A 21,998-nucleotide genomic window follows, 5' to 3' on the forward strand; every position below is an offset into this window, starting at 1 on the left:
TTTCTTGTGTTTGGAAAGTCTAGGCTTGAAAAATAGTTTATTGACTCATGGAAAATAGGGGGAAAGTGAATACCAAGATGTTGGTTGGCATTCACTTCCCTTCATTGTTACAACTCGTTTCTAATTTCTTTGTAATTTTGTTCTCATTAATGTTAAATTGACCAAAATACCCCGAGAAGGGAATGTTGACTTTTGTTGACCTTGTACTTGTGATTCATGTGATGTGTGTGAACTTGTATCTTAGTGTATTCTTGTAGTACTCAACGCTACTAATGCGCGAACGTAAGCGGAATGGAATTTGGACCTCGAACGAAGATTTTACGAAGCATGTAATGTCAAGGACAATTTGGTAATTTTATCACTATGGGACACATTTGCTTGTCCTTTTTTGGTGTTGGACTGCGTACCACTGAGGCCCACACCTCCACTCTATATCTCCCCTTCTTTTCCTCATTGGGTCACTTACCAAAACTCTATCTTCTCTTTCTCTGATTCTCTTACGCCCCTGACCTACACCCATGGAGTATGACACCACCTCCATTTTTCGATGGACTAACCTCCCAAAACAACATCATCTTCGTCCCTTCAACACTACAAACTTGAATCAGAGTTTTGTTTCGTGGAAAACCAAGCCTGAAAGCTCTAACTCGGGCTCAGACGAAAATGAACTTTCCGATGAGTTTTCTGTCCTTATTTCTATTGAGTTGGAAGGTTTTGAAATCACCAATCAACTTCCCTTCATCCTTAGGTCAAGATCGAATCATTTCCAATTCGAATATGTCTAAAAGTACGAAGATTTGAACTTCTTTTTTTAGCTGAGTTTCTTCAACTAGTTTTAGGTCGTTGTCTCTAGCCAATTTTGAACTCCAAGTAGGTAAATTTTTGTTCCTCCTCTCTCCAGTTTCATTTTGATATAAAGAACGTGAAAATTGGTTGAGAAATGAGAAAGTTAGGACGATTTGAAAATTTTGCAGAAAACCAACCAAAAACCAATTTTAGATGAAGATTCTGGTGAAACAGATGGTTATGGTGCGACCCGCATAAGAAAGGAGACAACAGGATATTCTGTAACAACATCATGTATTTCGTTACTTTTGACAAAATATTCTGTTAAAAGCGACGAAAATTCCACTTGGCTCGAACCAGCTCAATTGGAGTTAAAATGATGACTCGCAACTATTGACTAGTCAACGTTGACCTGCTACCTTTGACCAGTTAATGTTAATCAGTGATTCTTTTTTTTTTTTTGTAGAATCAGTTTGGGATCCATCTTAGGGTTTCCGTCGGTGGGTGAAAATCCAGGCACATAAGGAGTGTTGTTCGTTATGGTTTTGAAAATTTTAACCATGTTTTCCTTTCTAAGGCACACTATTCAAGGAATTAAAAATTTGGAGATTGTTAGCTCTACAAAAAATTCAAAGAAGGAGAAACTCCAAAAGGAATTCCGAGAGCTTCCTCGAGAATTAATTCAGACTCTAAATAAAATCACCAATTTGTGGTAACAAAAATATGTCGTATTCAGTCTTGACGAATTTGTACATACAAAACAATTTGAATTTGTACCTACAAAACAATTTGTCGTATTCCCTTTATGCTTGACTGACTAGTCAGCAATACCAGTTAACTAAGATCATATTTTTTAGTTTATCAATCTAAAACCTAGTTTATTGAAGTGTTCCTAGATAGCTAAGGTTCAGTTCAATGCACATTCTAACTCTAATAAACTTATTTGATAGACATATATATTTGCAAATCATGATGGCCAAAGAGTGAGATATGTAAATGATCGGATCATATTTATATATATTTTTACTTCAAATTCACTCGTCTTTTCTTAGTTAGTTCCTTATATTTTTGAGCTATTTACGTTATTTTTGTGTTTATAGGATTTGTTATGCAAAGAAAATAAAAATAGAACAAGTGAAATTTTATGTAATAATTTCGTCAAAACTGTATGTGTAGATCAGCTTTTAAATTAAATTAAAAAATAATAATAATGATAAGTCATGATGATGTTTGAAACATCATCATGATTCATGTTGTGAAGGGAGAAGAAAATGCACGGCAAGAATAATGGAAAAGAAATAAATTGGAATGATGGAGGAATAAAAGAAACATAAAGAAAGGAAAGTGGAGTGAATGGAATAGGGTTGGTGAAGCTAATGGACGGAATGAATGAAAAGCAGAAATATAAGGGAAGATAGAAGCTGCCTTTGGCAGTGTGGAAGAGACGTGGGTGGTTACGGGGGGCAGCGCCTGGAAGAGGGGAAAGAAAAGCTGCTTTGGCAGCTGGCGAGTCAGAGGACGCTGCCTTAGGCAGCACATGAAACACGGACAGAAACAGAGGCAGCGTGGAAGAGGCGTGAGAGAGAGGAGCAGAAGGATGAGGCGCGCAAGTGGGGAGAGGGAGAAAAAGACAAAGCAGAAACCGAGGGGGGAGACAGACGGCGTGAGGAAGGCAGCAAGGCTGCCAGAAGAAAAAAAGGAAATAAAAAGGACGGGAGGAAAGAGAGGTCAGAGGCTGCGCAGAGCAGAAGCACAGAGGCAGAGAGCAAAGCTTCACTTCATTTCTTTCGGTTAAATCTTTCCAAACTTATATTTTATTTCTGTTTTAATAATGTGTAACTAAATTTATTTTGGCTAGAGGTTAATTCAAAGCCATGAATATATTTGTAATATGAATTGATTACCTTCAGTTGTGATTTCTGAGTTGTGATTTAATTTGCTTAACTGCTTGATTTATAACTTATTTTTGTATGTCGATTAAGGATGCATACTTAATTTACATGCATGAATTTGATGCTAGAATATAAGTGAATTTCACCTAATCGTTATGAACTTATATTCACAAGTAGTGAAGGTTGCTAGTCACAATCACGTTAAGTAAATTATTGGCATAAGTTTCATGCAAATCATAGTAACGAGTGCCTCGTCAATGCTTATGTTTTTCATAGAACTTAATGATTCTTGCTTGTATCTCTATTATGCAATTCATGTAGAGAACTTGTAGGGAATGTTTTGGGTTGTCGTATGCAATCATCCAACCCAATAACATTGTGGAAAAACTGAGGGTTAATTAGTGCAATTCACGGTTAATTTGAGGCGTTGAGATTTACAATTTATTGAAAGAACAACTGAAAATCAATTTAGGTTGCATATGTGTCATGTGTGGAGAAGAACCCTCTAGCTAATCCGTCACTTATCATTTCACCTTAATTTCATGCTTTTGTCAATTCTGTAATTTATTTAAGTTTAATTTACTTTTCATCAAAACCAAACCCCCCCATTATTAAATTATATTATTTAGTTAGTTTTCATTGTTTTTAGTCTTTTAATTCAATTTCCGTCCATTTCAATTCCTAGTGTCTAATTTGATTGTTTTCATTATTTTGAGTCTTTCTAAGTGTGTTTCGAGGTATTAGAGTTTTTAGCCTAGTTTTGTGTCCTTGAGTCTTGTTTAATATTTTTAAATTAATTTAGAATAGATTAGCAATCCCTCCTAATCCTCGGCCTAGAACGATACCCTACTTACATCTATACTACAATTGTCAAAAAGAGGGTTTAATTTGTGTGTCAAGTAATTCTCGCATCAAATTTTGGCGCCGTTGCCGGGGATTAGCAACTTTGCTAATCCCTTTATTTTTGTTTTTGTTTATGTTTATATTGGTGTTTGTGTATTTTACTTTTGATATTTGATTTATTTTTCTTTCTTTGATTTTAGGTACAAATGGAGCAAGACATGGCACTTGCGACCATTCAAGCTCAATTGGCACAGCTCACTGCTCGATTGACTCATAATGCCGAACGGACCACAATGCCAAGTGTCCCTACACTTGATGTGTCCTATACGCAAGGATATCAAGCTGATCAACATCCACAAAGAAATTGGGAGAGTTATCATGATCATAATCAATCAATGAACAACTTGTTTTCCAACACGTATAATTCAGATTGGAGTGATCATTCAAACACTATGTGGTGGGAACCTCAACCAGTTCAACACGAAGGATATTGGCAACCATATAATGAGTTCTATTCAAGCCCTGCGCAACCACCACAACCAAACTCAGGTTCGTCAATAGATTATGATAAAATTTTTGATGAAATAAATTCTTTGGCGCAGGGATCACAAAATCAAGCCAAGAGGGCTCAACAAGAAGAATATTGGCAGCCATATGAGGAGTTTTATACAACACCGATGCATCCACCACAGCCTCCCCCACAACAATTCCAATCAAATTCAAGTATGTCCATGGATAGTGATCAAATTCTTCAAGTACTAACCTCTTTGACGCAGGACCAACAAAATCAAGACAAGAAGTTGGATAAATTGAAGAGTCAAATGGGAGAGATTATGGAATTCATGGTACAAATTCAAGAGCAAAGTGAACTCTCCAGCTCAACTGTTGAAAATTCGAAGGAAGATTTTGAAATCCACGATGCTATCACTTTGGAAGGTGACATGAAGGATGAAGCTGTCCCAGAACCATCCAAACACAGCCCGAACATGGATGAATTGCTGCTGCAAGCAGAAGAGAAGGAGGACGACCTGGGCAGTTTAGAAGAATTCTTGCTGCAAGCTCCTCAAATCCCTATGTCATCCAACTCAGGTGAGGAAGTTCTAAATTCACTTCATTCTAACATTATTCCACCAAATGTCTTTTTTCCTTGTAGGTTTTTGATTCCAAATATCAAAGAGAGTGAAAAAGACATTGTGGAAGCTCTTCCAAAGGTGCAAAGTGATATCCCAATTCTTGGTGCACCAAAACAAGTTCCCGATGGTATTGAAACGTTCAAAGAACCTTGCACACCAAGAAAAGAGATTCAAGAAAATGAAGTGGTTGAAGCATATCAAGAATACATCCAAGGGGCTGTGCATGAGACAATCAAGCCCAAAGCAGTTGAGTTTGATGACCCGGGACAAGCCACAACCATCATAGTAAACCTGGCCAAGTTCAAAATCCCAGAAATGTTCAAAGATGTGGTGTTTGTCATTGAGTTTGTGTCGGAAAAAGAAAGTAAGCCATCTTCTCCAATTTTAATTTTTATTTATACTAACATTTTTCTGATTTTGATGATTCAGGCACCCACTCTTGAATTTAAACCATTGCCGAATCATTTCAAGTATCACCTCCCATTAAAAGATAAATTCCATGCTTTGGAGCCGAGGGGAGTTTAAAGGAAAGATTCGTCCGGCTAAAGACGTTAAATCAAGCGCTTCTTGGGAGGCAACCCAAGCATTCAACGAAGGGAGATTTTGAAATTGCTCAACAAATCTTTTTCCAAATCAGATTTGAATTCTTACACCCTTATCTTTACTGCTTTCATTTTGTTTTGTTTAGTTAGTTGTGTTATTTGGTTGATTTTTGTGAGTTTGTGTTATTTAGTTTAAGTGTAGGGGCAGGTTAAACAAAGTCTTTTTACATTGATTTACATATTTTACATTGAAAAAAAAAAAACAAAAAAAAAAAAAAAACAAAACACACCTAAAAAAAAAATAAAATAAAAAAAAAAAAAAAAAAAAAACATAAAAGTAAAAATATTTTACAATGATGTGTAAACTAATAGCTTTCATTGGTCAGGTGATGCTTCAGTAGTCGGCGGAGCTTCAGCAGTCGGCAGGGCCACGGAATGAGGAGGTATCGGAGGTTGATCAGTTGGAGCTTCACTACGCGGTGCCGCCCCAGAAGACGAAGGAAGATGCGGTTGGAACAAACCCACAAACCTCCGATGATCAAGTAAAATTTGACCATCAGTGTCTTGCAGCTGGTCAATTTTCCTCTTCATGGTTGTGGCATAGTTGTGTGCAAGCTTATGCAATTGTTTATTTTCATGCTTGAGTCCTCTAATCTCCTCTTTGAGACTCTGTATTTCAGCCACCAACGATTCAACGTGACGGGTTCGAGCAAATAGGCGTTGGGCCATGTTGGACACGGAACCGGCACACTGCACGCTAAGAGCCAGAGACTCCTTAACCGCCAATTCATCAGATCGTCTAGCGAGCAGTCTGTTATCTCTGGGGGTGACAAGGTTCCGGGCCACCACCGCAGCGGTCATGTCATTTTTCATCACCGAATCCCCAACGGTAAGAGGACCAGTAGGGGATATGAAAGATGGACGCCATATGTTGTCTGGTGAAGGTGGAGCTGCCTCTTCACCACGGTTCAAGTCAAAACGACGATCGGAAGGGCCAGACATTTTTCAGAGATGGTGAAGAAAGAGGAGAGTCGAACTGATCAAGATTTTGGAAGTGCACGAAGGGAGTATTTGCAGGAGGGAGCTCAAGTGTGTTATGGAACAAAATTAACGCCTCTATAAAAAGAAGAAATCAAAGAGGCGCTCCTCAGAGAAGCGTCCTCTCGCAAATCGAAGAGTCGGGGCTCCTTTCTCAAACGCCTGATTCTTTTCTCAAAAGAGGAGTTTCCTTTCTCAAAAGCCGGATTCTTTTCTCAAAAGAGGCGTTTCATTTCTTAAAGGATGGGCTTGCTCAGAAACCACGAGCCGAACCCCGGATTTCAAAAGATCAATTTGTCCAGACGTGTCGTCACTCTTCACATGCAACTGGCAGCTTTGCGGAAATTACGGGCAGCTTTGTCAGAAAGCGCGTAATTTGTACTATTCATCCATCCACCGGCTGCCGACAATGAGTGAGAGAATAGTTCCAGTTGTGAAGAAAAGTCCTATAAGTATTTACCTTCGCCTTCCACAGCAAAGACACACCCTCTCAGCACTTCTTCATCTCCGAGAATGCATTCCCAAAGAACCCTCTCGAGTCACTTTGTGTTCCTCATTCCTTGGGATACTCCTGCGAACAACCCATTCAAAGCAAAAGTATTTCATATCATAAAGGTTGAAAGCAAGAGTATCTCATATCATGCTTTCTCCATGTCCTTCTCCTTGTCTTTGTTTTACGACAAGGAGAAAGCGAGCAATCAGCCAGCATTTGGTATAAATCTTCCGATCTGGAGCCAACTGCCTAGAACCCCTTCCTGATTGCTTACCTAGCCTTGCTCTCGAGTACTCATCTTCATCATCTTATGCTTTCATTTTGTCTACCACATCTACTTGGGAGACAAGTAAGGGAGGTGAAAATGATTCCTCGAAGCATGTGGAGACAACGTGCTGATTCATCCTCAGCTAGGGACAAGGAGAAAGAAAGCAAGAGGTGGGCACTTGGAAAGATTGAAGAAAGAATCAGACCAACACAGCTACCTTGTGCCTGCCTGCCATAGAGAAGAACTCAGCACAAGGAGTGCGAGTTAAATCCAAGAACTCGAGAAGCTTCAACAACATTTGGAGGGCACATTTGCCAAAGAGCAAAGCCTCGCCGTACAATATCATCAAATCATCACTTGCAAGTAAAAAGCTAAGTGTCACCCCGTTCAAGAGGAAAGCTGTGGAAAGTCAACAAGCACGACCAATGATCACTTATTAGTTCTATTCATTGTCTTTTATCGTGATTTTCAATTTTTCGTTTGCAATTTTTTTTATATTTTCTTGTGTTACTAAACTGATTTATTTCTTTTCTTTGCAGGAACTTTTGGTTATTTCCACCCTTGAAGTTGATTGCAGAATTTTAGCTTGGGGGGTCATCGCTTGGTTTTACTGCAAATTAGGGAAGTTTTCAGTCCAATTGCTTTATTTTGTTTCTTATTATTTTTTTATTATTTTATTTTTATTTGCATTATAGTGTTTTCTGACATTGGGGACAATGTCCAGTTTAAGTTTGGGGGTAAAGAGTATAAAAAATGACCAAATTAAAATTTTTTTGTACCTTCGACTACGAACTGGTTTCATTTGTTTCTGTGTTGTTGCTTTTTGTTTTCTTAATTAGTTTTGTTTTCTAAAAAAAATAAAAAATAAAAAAAAATAAAAAATAAAAAAATCGGAAAATTTAAAAAATCCAAAAATATTGTCTTGTTTCCCTTATTATTATGAATTAGATTTTTGTTAGTTTCCCGACCCAATGATATAATTGGATCAAATTTGAACCATGATCATCAAGAACTTAGTTAACATGTGTTTTGTGAAATTCCTAATTCTCTTGTTAGTTTTGTACATGTTTGATCATCTTTGAAAAACCAAATGCACATAGCCTTGTTGATGTGAAACTAAAGCATGACTTAAAGCTTCATATGTGAATTTAGTAACCATATACATCCTATGTGAGTTTTTGAGCCTATTGAAAGTGTGTGCATTTTTCATACACTCCTATTTTTTTTATGTGTGATGAACTTATGTGAGATACATCTCTAGAACTTGCGTAACGATCTTTCGAAATGTTTGTCATTGATTGCATGAATTTGGAAATGATAGAGGCATTAGGTTTACCACTATGGCCCAAATAACCATGTTTCCCAAAGAAAAATGATATCATTAGATTGCCAATTTGAGCCGTGTATGTTGAGCCTTTTATTTCTTATCACCATATATGTCTACCCTTATACCTGAAACATTTTTCCTTACCCTTTCCAAGCAAGCTAGTGAGCAATGCGAGAATGTCTTATGAGAAACGTTTGTGAAGTATTTTGAAGGTGTTTGGCAAAAGAATAAGTGTGGGGGTATTTCATGTTTGTATTTAGTTATGTGTTAAAAAAAAAAAAAAAAAAAAAAGTAGATTGTATACAAAGAAAATAAAAAGTTTTTAAAGTTTCAGTTTAAGGGTGTGGTTGGAGGTGCTAGAAGAATCGCTGGAAAGATTGAGTTCTTATAAATCTAAACAAAAGAATTGCTTGCAATGTAGCTTGGAACTTGTGTTTTCCTATTCTTTCGTTTCAATAACCCTATCCCTAAGCCTCATTACATCCAATAAAAGTCCTCTTGATTTAAGTTTTGCATTTATGACTGTGGAGAAGTGATCTTTATGCAAGCTTATGGTAGAAATTTCACATTTGATTCTTTGAGCGAAACACATTAAAACTAAACACATGTGTGATTGAGTGCATATCCCGTGAGAAGGTCGCTAGTTTGCATATGATGATTTTAAAAATAAAACTTGAAATTGCATTAGCATGGCTATCTCACACACTACACTTCAAAGATGATTTAAAGATTACTACTAACATTTGAATAAGGAAGATGAACTTGGATTAGTTCCTTGATGCTAGCTATGGTTCTTGATGATTTGTTTTCTTGAATGAAATTCTATGAGGGTCACATAGAGGGAAGCTAATGTTTTTCATGTTATTACTTTTTCATGTTTTCTTTGTTTTGCTCGAGGACTAGCAAAAGCTAAGTATGGGGGTATTTGATCGGATCATATTTATATATATTTTTACTTCAAATTCACTCGTCTTTTCTTAGTTAGTTCCTTATATTTTTGAGCTATTTACGTTATTTTTGTGTTTATAGGATTTGTTATGCAAAGAAAATAAAAATAGAACAAGTGAAATTTTATGTAATAATTTCGTCAAAACTGTATGTGTAGATCAGCTTTTAAATTAAATTAAAAAAATAATAATAATGATAAGTCATGATGATGTTTGAAACATCATCATGATTCATGTTGTGAAGGGAGAAGAAAATGCACGGCAAGAATAATGGAAAAGAAATAAATTGGAATGATGGAGGAATAAAAGAAACATAAAGAAAGGAAAGTGGAGTGAATGGAATAGGGTTGGTGAAGCTAATGGAGGGAATGAATGAAAAGCAGAAATATAAGGGAAGATAGAAGCTGCCTTTGGCAGTGTGGAAGAGACGTGGGTGGTTACGGGGGGCAGCGCCTGGAAGAGGGGAAAGAAAAGCTGCTTTGGCAGCTGGCGAGTCAGAGGACGCTGCCTTAGGCAGCACGTGAAACACGGACAGAAACAGAGGTAGCGTGGAAGAGGCGTGAGAGAGAGGAGCAGAAGGCTGAGGCGCGCAAGTGGGGAGAGGGAGAAAAAGACAAAGCAGAAACCGAGGGGGGAGACAGACGGCGTGAGGAAGGCAGCAAGGCTGCCAGAAGAAAAAAAGGAAATAAAAAGGACGGGAGGAAAGAGAGGTCAGAGGCTGCGCAGAGCAGAAGCACAGAGGCAGAGAGCAAAGCTTCACTTCATTTCTTTCGGTTAAATCTTTCCAAACTTATATTTTGTTTCTGTTTTAATAATGTGTAACTAAATTTATTTTGGCTAGAGGTTAATTCAAAGCCATGAATATATTTGTAATATGAATTGATTACCTTCAGTTGTGATTTCTGAGTTGTGATTTAATTTGCTTAATTGCTTGATTTATAACTTATTTTTGTATGTCGATTAAGGATGCATACTTAATTTACATGCATGAATTTGATGCTAGAATATAAGTGAATTTCACCTAATCGTTATGAACTTATATTCACAAGTAGTGAAGGTTGCTAGTCACAATCACGTTAAGTAAATTCTTGGCATAAGTTTCATGCAAATCATAGTAACGAGTGCCTCGTCAATGCTTATGTTTTTCATAGAACTTAATGATTCTTGCTTGTATCTCTATTATGCAATTCATGTAGAGAACTTGTAGGGAATGTTTTGGGTTGTCGTATGCAATCATCCAACCCAATAACATTGTGGAAAAACTGAGGGTTAATTAGTGCAATTCACGGTTAATTTGGGGCGTTGAGATTTACAATTTATTGAAAGAACAACTGAAAATCAATTTAGGTTGCATATGTGTCATGTGTGGAGAAGAACCCTCTAGCTAATCCGTCACTTATCATTTCACCTTAATTTCATGCTTTTGTCAATTCTGTAATTTATTTAAGTTTAATTTACTTTTCATCAAAACCAAACCCCCCCATTATTAAATTATATTATTTAGTTAGTTTTCATTGTTTTTAGTCTTTTAATTCAATTTCCGTCCATTTCAATTCCTAGTGTCTAATTTGATTGTTTTCATTATTTTGAGTCTTTCTAAGTGTGTTTCGAGGTATTAGAGTTTTTAGCCTAGTTTTGTGTCCTTGAGTCTTGTTTAATATTTTTAAATTAATTTAGAATAGATTAGCAATCCCTCCTAATCCCCGGCCTAGAACGATACCCTACTTACATATAAAGGTTAAACAAAGTCACTTGCCTTATCTGTTCTCCAGGCAAATGTGGCATCCGAGTTTGAGGGGAGGTTCCGGCATATTGTTTTCTTTATCCTTGTCTTTGTAGGTAAGAACAAGGAAAAAGGAAAGGACATGGAGAACGCATGATATGAGATACTCTTGCTTTCTACCCTGGTGATATGAGATACTTTTGCTTTGGTGTCATTTGTTTGCAGAGGTACCCCAAGGAATAAGAAACACTGAGTGACTCGAGAGGCTTCGTTGGGAAGGCATTCTCGGAGATGAAGAAAGGTTCTCGGAGATGAAGAAAGGTTATGTATGTCTGCCTTGCTATGGAGGGTGAAGGTGGACAGTTATAGGAAATTCTTTAGTACCTGTAGAGGTACTATTCTTTTACTCGTGTCGGCAACCAATGCGTGATTGATCAGTATGGTTTCATGTGCTTTCTTCTTTATCAGAAATCTTCGACAAATTGTTCGTAATTTTCGTCAAGCTGAGTGTGCATGTGACATGTGTTGACGAGGCTGAAAAAGACTGGCGCCTCTTCGATATCTGGGATCGGCGCTTCGACAAATTGCTCGTGATTTCCGCAAAGCTGAGTTTGCGCGTGACGGGTGCTGACGAGGCTGAAAAAGACTGGCGCCTCTTCGATATCTGGGATTGGCGCTTTAACAAATTGCCCGTGATTTCCGCAAAGCTGAGTTTGCGCGTGACGGGTGCTAACGCGTCTGGAAAAGCAAGATGCTTCTCCGATTTCTGAGCTTGCCTCTTTGATTTTTGAATTAGCCTCTTCGAATTCTGAGCTCGCCTCTTCGATCTTTGAAATCTCGTCGAGTGTTGATCTTTATAGAGGCATGCAGTTCGTTTCAAAGCACACTTGAATTTTTGCTTGTAGAAACTCCCTTCTTGCACTTCTAAGATCTTGATTTGTCCGACCTCTTCTTTCTTCAACACCTTTGAAAATGTCTGGACCCTCCGACCGTCGTTTTGATTTGAACCTTGGTGAAGAGGTAGTCCCGTCTTCTCCAGATAACATATGGTGCCCATCCTTCATATCCCCTACTGGTCCTCTTACCGTTGGGGATTCGGTGGTGAAGAATGATATGACCGCTGCGGTGGTGGCCCGAAACCTTGTCACTCCCAGAGATAACAGACTACTTTCCAAATGGTCTGATGAGTTGACTGTTAAGGATTCTCTGGCTCTCAGTGTGCAGTGTGCAGGTTCTGTGTCTAATATGGCCCAACGCCTATTTGCTCGAACCCGTCAAGTTGAATCATTGGCGGCTGAAGTGATGAGTCTCAAACAGGAGATTAGAGGGCTCAAGCAGGAGAATAAACAGTTGCATAAGCTCGCACATAGCTATGCGACAAACATGAAGAGGAAGATTAACCAGATGCAGGAATCTGATGGTCAGATTTTACTTGATCATCAGAGGTTTGTGGGTTTGTTCCAGCAGCATTTGCCTTCGTCTTCTGGGGCTGTACCGCGTAATGAAGCTCCAAATGATCAACCTTTGGCTCCTCTTCTTCCTGGAGTTCCGCCGAGTGGTGTGGCTTCAAACAGTCAACCTCCGACACCTCTCATTTCTGGAGCTCTGCTGAGTGGTGAGGCGGCACCTGATCGTCTTTGAAGATCCCCTCTTGTAAATTTGATTTGATTTTTTTTTTTAAGTATGTATAATGCAAATTTATGTAAAATTTCCAGAAAAAATAAATAAAAACGGACTTTATTTTTCTCAATGCATTTGTTTTGTTTTGCTTTTTTTTTTTTTTTTTTTTTGTAAATACATAATAACATATGTATTTATTTATTTTTGTAATAAAATTGACTTTCTTTAATAAAACTTTTATATTTTTTTTTATTTTGATATGACTGAACTCGAAATTGAATGTTCGAGCCGCCTACGTACCCTTCCAAAGAAGAGATCAAGCCATAACGTAGTTCAAATGAGTGATGAATTTAACAGTAATTTTGATGATGATTTTGCCGTACACAATTTATGCTCTTGCGGGCCAGGAGCTTTGGTTCATGCAGTTTAGGCTCGTGCGAACAAAGAGCATGAGTTGTCGCCTTTCAGGGGTAGTAGCGCTTGAAGAATCTGCCATTGATAGGGCCGATCTTCAAGCCGTCTTCCGCCATGATTAAGTAGGCGTCATTGGTGTAGACTTCTTGTATTACGTATGGTCCATCCCATTTTGACGTGAACTTGCTCTTTGTCTTGTGAGTTGTGATGATAGGCCTACGCAATGAAAGGACGAGATCTCCCATTTGAAAAGAACGAGGGAAAACTTTCTTGTTGAAGGCCTTGGAGAGTCGTGCTTGATAACACTCCAAGTGTTGCTGGGCTTCGAGTCTTTTCTCATCCAGGGCTTCCAACTCTTGAAGGCGCAACTTTGCATTCTCTTCGTCAGTCAAGCCTTCTTGTAGAGCCATCCTTAGCGAGGGGATTTGACTTTCGAGCGGTATAACAGCTTCCACACCATATACGAGAGAATAAGGTGTAGCTTGGGTAGGCGTTCTATATGTCGTCCTGTATGCCCAAAGTGCTTCGCCTATTCTTTCATGCCAGTCTTTCTTTGTTCTGCCGATTACCTTCTTCAGGAGGTTGCACAATGTCTTGTTAAATGCTTCTGCAAGACCGTTGGCCGGAGCATGATACATGGAGGATTTGTGTTGCTTGAACTTGTATTTCTCGCAGAGCTCGTCCACGAGTCGGTTGGAGAACTGTTTTCCGTTGTCAGTGACAATGTAGCGAGGCATGCCATATCGGTGGATGATATGTTCCTTGATGAAACGGACGACAGTTTCCTTCTTAACTTCCTTCAGGGGTATGGCTTCAGCCCACTTGGAGAAGTAATCTGTTGCAGCCAGGATGTAAGCTTCTCCTGCAGATGACTTTGGCGCAATTGGTCTTACTACGTCTAATCCCCATGCATCGAATGACCATGAAGTAGCTGTAGGGTGTAATGGTTCAGGCGGTTGATGTATGAAGTTGGCATGAAATTGGCAGGCTTGGCACTTTTTGGCGTGTTCTAGGCAGTCCTTTACCATGCTTGGCCAGTAGTAACCCATTCTTTTGAGCTGGAAATGAAGCTTCAGTCCGAACTGATGCGCTCCACATATTCCTGAGTGTGCTTCTTCCATGGCTTGATTGGCTTCTTCCTCGCCTAAGCATCTCAGAAGTACTCATTCAAAAGATCGCCGGTAGAGTGTCCCTTTGTAATAGAGGAAGCGATGCGCTCGTCGACGTACTTCAGAATGGTGTTTTGGATCATCTGGGAGTATTCCATGCTCCAAGTAGTTGATCAGCGGCTGTCTCCATTCTTCAACGTTGACCGGAAGTATGGAAATAACATTTGTATCACTTAGTACCATTTCAGTGACAGGCAGGATTACCCATCTTTGGCAGACTGGCAGGTTTGTGGCTTCGTCTTCTCCTAACGTTATGCTCGAGGCTAGGGTGGCGAGAGTGTCTACCATTTGATTCTCTTTTCTTGGCACGTGTTCTAGTGTTACGGCCTCAAATCTTTGTAGCAATTGCGTTGCCAGCCGGAAGTATGGGACGAGATCATCTTTCCTAACCTCATATTCAGTCAAGAGTTGATTGATTATGAGCTTGGAGTCGCCATATATCTCAAGGGCTATGATTTCCATATTGATTGCCATTTGGAGCCCGATGATCAGTGCTTGGTACTCAGCGATGTTGTTGGAGCATAATTCGCATAGTTGGAATGAATAAGGTAGTATTTGCCTTTGTGGCGACATGAATACTACTCCTGCCCCCACTCCGTCTGCTCGTGCAGATCCGTCGAAGAACATCGTCCATGTCGGAAATATGTCGATGTAGAACACCTCTTCGTCAGGCAAGTCGTCTGAGATTTTCCAATCGGCTGGGATTGGATGGTCGGCAAGGAAGTCTGCTAGCGCTTGTCCCTTGATGGCTTTAGCTGGGACGTAGATGATCTCGTATTGATTGAGAAGCAATGCCCATTTAGCTAGTCGTCCTGTTAAAACTGGCTTGGACATGACATATTTGACCGGGTCAGCTTTAGCAACCAAGTGGATGGTGTAAGCATGCATGTAATGTCTGAGCTTTTGGATGGCAAACATCAAGGCAAGGCACAATTTTTCTATTGGGGAGTAGTTCAACTCAGCACCGGTGAGCGTTCGACTGAGGTAGTAGAGCGCTCATTCTTTCTGGGATTCGTTTTCCTGTGCCAAGAGTGTTCTAACTGAACTTTCCTGAGCAGCGATGTATAATATGAGCGGTTTCCCTGGTACAGGTGCCCCCAGGACAGGTGGACTTGATAAATACTTCTTTATGCTTTCAAAAGCATTGTTGCATGCTTTGTCCCATACGAATGGAACATCTTTCTTCATGAGTCGACTGAACGGTTGACAACGCCCTTCAAGGTTGGAGATGAAGCGTCTGATGAAGGCTAGCCGTCCTTGTAGACTTTTCAACTCGTGTAGGTTTCTTGGCTCGGGCATGCTTTGAATGGCCTTGATCTTTGATTGGTCCACTTCAATGCCACGATGCTTGACAATGAAGCCGAGGAACTTTCCAGATGTGACACCAAATGCACATTTTAACGGGTTCATCTTGAGGTTGTATTTTCGCAACCTTTCGAACACTACTCGTAAATCCTTCAAGTGATATGGTCTTTTCTTTGTCTTGACCACCACATCGTCTACATAGCATTCTACATTCTTGTGTAGCATGTCATTGAAAATCTTCTGCATTGCGCGTTGATATGTAGCTCCAGCATTCTTCAGGCCAAAGGGCATCACCTTGTAGCAGTAGATACCTTTTGGAGTGCGGAAGGCTGTTAGTTCCTCATCTTCAAGAGCCATACGAATTTGATTGTATCCCGAAGAGCCGTCCATGAATGATAGTGCCTCATGGCCAGTGGTCACGTCCACCATGATTTCAATGATTGGCAATGGGAAGTCATCCTTTGGGCAAGCATCATTGAGGTATCGGAAGTCTACGCAAACACGTATTTTTCCAGATTTCTTAAGAACTATGACGATGTTAGAGATCCACTTAGGGTATTGCACCTCTCGAATGAAGCCTGCTTCGATCAACTTGTCAATCTCAGCCTCGATTTGTGGGATGAGCTCGGATCGATAGCGTCTTTGAGTTTGCTTTATTGGTCGCGTTCCAGGCTTGACTGCAAGATGATGCACAGCAATGATAGGGTCGAGGCCGGGCATTTCCTTGTAGGTCCAAGCAAAGACGTCCTTGTACTCTAATAGCAGCTGGTAATACTTCTCTATCTCGTCTGCACTTAGTAATGCACTTACGAAGATAGGCTTTGGTTCCTCACTTGTGCCTAAGTTGAGTTCTTTGAGATCGTCAACTGTGGCTTGCCCCCCATCTTCGAGTTGTGACGGTGCTGCAATGACATCTTCCTCGAGGATTTCATATTCTTCACCTTCTTGGATTGTGATGTGGAAGACGTCTTGGGCCTCTTCTTCGGTGTTGACCTCTCGAGCTTGTTGGCATGAAGATTGTCCAGTGTGGATGATGGTGCGCCTTTTCACTTTCAGTGATCCAACTGTGTTAACCTCTAAAATTTCTTGGCGCTTCATTCTTGAAGGAATGGAACTTCAAACGTCATCCTTTTCTGCCAGACGATCGATATTTTCTACTTCTGGTGTTGTCTTTCTCATTTTGGAAGGCTCTTTGGCTTCTCCAAGTCTTTCCATAACTGACTGTCGTGGAGGAAAGCTAGTCGTATCGCTTTGCTTCTTAGGTTTCGATAACCTTTTGAAAACAAAGCTTCGAGATACTGACGTGTTAAGCCTTTTGAAAACGGAAGTTCTGTTTTAACCACCAATGAGTTTAGGTGCCGAAACTCTGGTCCTTGAACGATTCATTCTATCGAATACTGACGTCTGAGGGGCAGTTCGAGGCTCATCTTTATCTTGTATAATGCTCACGCTGATGTGTTAAGCGCTAGCATTTTTTGCCTTGCTGAAGATCTTCACCGGTGCATTTGGTGTGAAGCCAGGTCCAGCTTTGTTGTTGTTGACCCCGTAACCATGCTCCTCCAACTTCTTCTGAGTTTTAGTAAGATCACGTTCGTTGTCTTTGATGGTGTTCAAATCCTTCTTTCCCAAATTTACAGAGGAGGTGAAGTTGTACCTAACTTTCGACATGAGTTTGTAGGCGTTTGGATCAAAACCTTCTTCGGTCCTCTTGGTTGGGAAAAAGCTTGGTTCTACCCCCTTTGGCAGGCCTTTTATGAAGCCTTGTGATGACCTTGCAACCTTAATGTCGCTTAGCTGTGTCAGAGGTAAAACTGCATTTATTTTGAGCAACTTTACATTATCCATGTGCCGCTGTGTATCGGCTTTGCTTGCTGCAGTTTCAAACGGGGATTGACCATTCTTTCTTCTCGACGTTGGGATGTATCGGAAAACGGGTATGTTTGGTCCATTTGAAGGCGTCCTATTCCCTCTGGTTGTTGCAGGTTTAGTAAGCTCATCGTCGTTTTTGCTTGAAGATGGCATAGCTTCTTCTTCTTGCTTCTTGGGCACGGCTTGCCACTCCTGTTTTTTAGGTGTTGTTTTGCCCATGGATTTGATCTCTTTTGGAAGAGTTTCGGGCACCATGTCTTCATCCATGTAGAACTTGGCGTCTGCGAAATGTGATTCGGCTTCGGGCAGCAAGTCTTCGTCGGTGAAGTGGATTGCTTCCTCGGCGGCACAGCATGTGGCACATTCATATGGTTGAAGCTTCAAGCTTTCATTCTTGCTTTCTTGCACTTCATGGTCGTCGAAACTTGCCAAGACCGCTGCCAGTGCTTTTCGCATCTTTTTTGGCAACCGGAGCGCTCCCTCGATGCTAAAGTGTGTTGGCAGACCTTCTTCAGTTGTAGGAGTCTTTTCCCCCTCAGTGGTGACAACTTTGCCTTTTAAGGGTTCTTCCATTTCTACTTAGACCATGTGACATGCAGTGATAGTGCACTGTTGGAAGAAGTCCTCCGGGAAGTATTCGTGGAAGGAGACAGGAATACGTGGCTCTTGCTCTATAGGTTCCCCAGCATATGTTGACTTAGCAGCTCTTATACTTCTTTTAGGCTTCCTATTATTGCGGCGACGATGCTTTCTCGCTTGCTCCCCCTTTGGCTTTATAGCTTGTGGTCTTGGCTTCCTCGTCTTCTTATAGGTCACCAATGTCCACCCTTCATCATCATCGATAGGTGCATCCTGGTCGTTTGCCCCCAATGATGGTTGTGCAGAAGGTGCCGTGTAGCTTGTGCATTGATAGGAATGGTCGGGTATTTCTTGAAGAGGCACGGGATCAAAGGACCCGAACACGATCGTAGTGGTATGCATTGCGGCTGTGTCTTCTAGGTCGAGCTCAATCCGCCCTTGCTGTGCCAACTTCATGATGAGTTCTTTTAGGATGAAACATTTGCCCACATGATGACCCACGATACGATGGTACTTGCAGTACTTGGGATCGTTGGTACGATTCATCTCTTCAGGGCGTTTGCATTCAGGCAACTCAATCACCTTCTTCTCCAGCAAGTCGTCCAGCATTGCATCCATGTCAGAGTCCGGAAAAGGGTATACCTTCTGCTCCAGTTCCCTCAAAGTGTTTTTGTACCTATCTTGGGTGTGGGAAGGCTCACTTCTTTTTATCTCCTTTGCTTTGTTATTGAAGGAGATTTTGAGGGTGCGAACGAGGTCTTGATAGGGATGGTTTTGGTGGTAAAAGCTTCCTTGGCGGGCTTTTTACCATGATTGTCTGCTCTTGAAGTAAACACCTTATCCCTTTTGAAATCGGTGATTGGCTCATTCTTTCCATGGTGGGCGATGCTCAGTTCCATGTCGTGGGCACGGGTGGCTAATTCTTCAAAAGTCCGTGGCTTGATACCTTGAAGGATGTATTGTAAACCCCATTGCATGCCCTGGATGCACATCTCGATTGAAGAAATCTCAGAGAGCCTGTCCTTACAGTCGAGGCTTAGATTACGCCATCGGTTGATGTAGTCCATGACTGGTTCTTCCCTCCATTGTTTCGTGCTCGTCAGCTCCAGCATGCTCACAATGCGGCGGGTACTGTAGAAGCGGTTGAGGAATTCCCTTTCCAACTGTTCCCAGCTGTTGATGGACTCGGGCTCTAGGTCTATGTACCACTCAAAGGCGTTTCCTTTTAACGAGCGCACAAACTGCTTGGCGAGGTAATCTCCCTCCGTCCCTGCATTGTTGCAGGTTTCGACGAAATGTGCGACATGTTGCTTTGGGTTTCCCTTTCCGTCAAATTGCATAAACTTCGGCGGTTGATAGCCCTTCGGCATCCTTAAGGCGTCGATCTTCCTGGAGTAAGGCTTCGAGTACAACGTGGAGGCATGAGAGCTTCATTCATACTGTGCCTTGATGGTGTTGATGATCATCTCTTGCAGCTGCTGGATAGAAAGAGATCCCATGAGTGCCGCTGCTTGGTCTGGCTCCGGCTTCACATTGATTTTCTTCACCGGAGGCTCGTCTTCTTCGTCGTCTTCCTTCTTCAGATGATCAATCTTCGGGTTGGGTTTCTCGCCATCTTGCGCCTCCAGTCGGTTGACGAGTGCTGCAATTTGTAAGTCTTTTTCTTCCACAGTTTGGGTTAACCTTGCAATTGCTTCATTCATCTGAGCCAGCTGCTCATCGATTGAAGTTGCTCCGGTAGCCATAACTTGCATGGATGTGCTGTCGCTTGAGTCAGCATCGGAAAACAAAGACTCGGAGTACTTCTTCGGGCTTTCCTCCCTTGGTGCCCTTAGCAAGGCCAGGGTGATCACAGGTTCGTACCTCGGGTACTCTTGTTCCTTTGGCAGGGTTGATGTAGGGGTGGAAGAGGAGGCAACAAGAGCTCTTGCCTTGCTTCGAGTTACGATGCCTGAAATGGCGTCGCCTGCGGCAAAGATGCTCTTGTTCTTCGTGTTGGTTGTGGGAACAACTTGAGCCTTCCTTGAGGCCATTAATTTTGGAAGTGTGCTCGAATTTCTTGAACGGAGAAAGAGATGAGAGGTAGAGATGGTCCCACTGGGCGTGCCAATTTGTGAACACGGAAAATTCCTGAAACGAAAGAGACAAGAACAACGTGCACAAAATAATATTTGTGTTTGATGATTTTGGGTTACAATCTCTCTCAAATTTGATCCTCTAATTCGATCTCCGTAAGGTGTTGATTTGTGGATGTTTCGTTGATCCAAGGGCCGTCGAGGCTTGATCTTGGATGAACTGTTGGAAGTTTCTTCAAGGGGCCGTGGGCTTGATCTTTGAAGGTGGATTTGAGCGGATCTTCAAGGAGCCGTTGGGGCTTGATCTTGAGGATGAGTGTTTCTTCAAGGGCCGTTAAGGTTTGATCTTGAATAACGGTGATGAACGGATCTTCAAGGGCTTTTGGGCTTGATCTTGAGAACGGTTGGATGTGTGGATTTGTTGATGTTGTTTATCCAAGGGTCGTCGGGGCTTGATCTTGGATGAACGGATGATGAACGATGGTGCTTTCTTCAAGGGCCGTCGGGGCTTGATCTTGAATTGGTGGAAGTTCTTCAAGGGCCTTTGGGGCTTGATCTTGAATTGGTGGATGGTTGATCCAAGGGCCGTCGGGGCTTGATCTTGGAAGAACGATGAACGAAGGACGAAGAACGAAGAGAGCTTTCTTGATTCTTCGGGAACCTTGAGAGCTTTAGAGTTTCAAAGCTTCAAAGATTTGGGGGATTCTCTTCCAATTTGGGAGTAGAGAAATGTTTTGTGAATTGGTTCCTTGATTCTTTGATGGAGGAGCCTATTTATAGGCTTTGGGAACGAATCACCACCATCCATTTGTTTTGGTGGATGTTGTAGGTGAATTTTGGTGGATGTTGTAGGTGAAACTTGGTGGATGTTTGTAGGTGAAACTTGGTGGATGTTGTAGGTGAACTTAGTGTATGATGTAGGTGAAGTGAATGAAGGTTGTAATTTTAATACAATGGTCAACATTTATTTCACCAAAATTTCAATGTTTACAAATGTAATCTTAATGCAATGGCTAACATTTATGCCACCGAAATTTCAATGTCTACAGTACCATAAAGCTTAATTTCTAGATCTAATTTACGGAGCAGTTTTACCTTTGTGAAACCTTACTTTGCACGAGATGGAGACATCTTTAGTCTTTACAAGATGACAACTCCTCCTGAACTCTTTACCTTGTGACATCGAGACCAACACCAACAAATGCAAATGAAATAATAATGATGATAATGTGAAATTTGGATTTAATGACCTGTTAGTTTCTTCAGTTAAAAATTTGAAGGAAGAAACCAATGTGAATTTGAAAAACTTGGTCAGTATATAGCAAAGTTCTAAAAAACACTAAGCACTAGTCAGGCAGCCGACTGGGGTCTAGTGCCTAGACGGATTTGGGTAAATTTCTTGTATATCTTCTAAATAAGTGCCTATTGACACTTGAAATAAAATTATACTTGTATTGAATCCTTGGATAAGATAATAAAAGAATGAAAAAATGAAAAAAAAAAAGTATTGTATCCAATAAGTCTAAAATTTAAAAACACATTAAGCATATATGCCATATAACCATAGTGAGGAGTATTCTAGGATGATACATGTACCCAACACGTGCACAATTTAAAACCACATGAAATGCAAAATAGGAGGAATAAGGAAATATAATAATATAAGATACTTGCAAAGTTGCAAAGCTAGGCATCAAACTTTTCTTTCTCCATATCCATCCAAGAATATCTTCGTGTCAGACTCAAACTCAACTTCTTCATCATCTCCTCATTCTTCTTCTTCTTCTTCTTCTTCTTCTGTGTCCTTATTTGATACAAAATCCTCTTCATGAAGTTCTATTACTTCAACATTTCTAGAACTCCTTCTAGGCTCTAAGGAACTACCCACCTCCAGTGTATCTCCATCCATTCCTGAACTAAGCTCAAGTTCTTCATCACCACCCTCCACAGAAAACACCATATTTCTTTCTTCTAA

At 40.7% G+C, this 21,998-nt stretch overlaps 1 protein-coding gene across 1 annotated transcript; it reads right to left on the reverse strand.

Moving 5' to 3' along the window:
• Nucleotides 1–14,098: 14,098 nt before the first annotated feature.
• Nucleotides 14,099–14,669, reverse strand: LOC139194690 (uncharacterized). Its single transcript, XM_070819590.1, has 2 exons — nucleotides 14,256–14,669; nucleotides 14,099–14,170 (listed from the first exon to the last, which is right to left on the reverse strand). Exons 1-2 carry the CDS (start codon nucleotides 14,667–14,669, stop codon nucleotides 14,099–14,101), a joined length of 486 nt encoding a protein of 161 aa, XP_070675691.1.
• Between the last annotated feature and the right edge of the window lie 7,329 nt (nucleotides 14,670–21,998).

Source organism: Malus domestica, chromosome 03 (assembly GCF_042453785.1).
Source record: "Malus domestica chromosome 03, GDT2T_hap1".
NCBI lineage: Eukaryota > Viridiplantae > Streptophyta > Magnoliopsida > Rosales > Rosaceae > Malus > Malus domestica.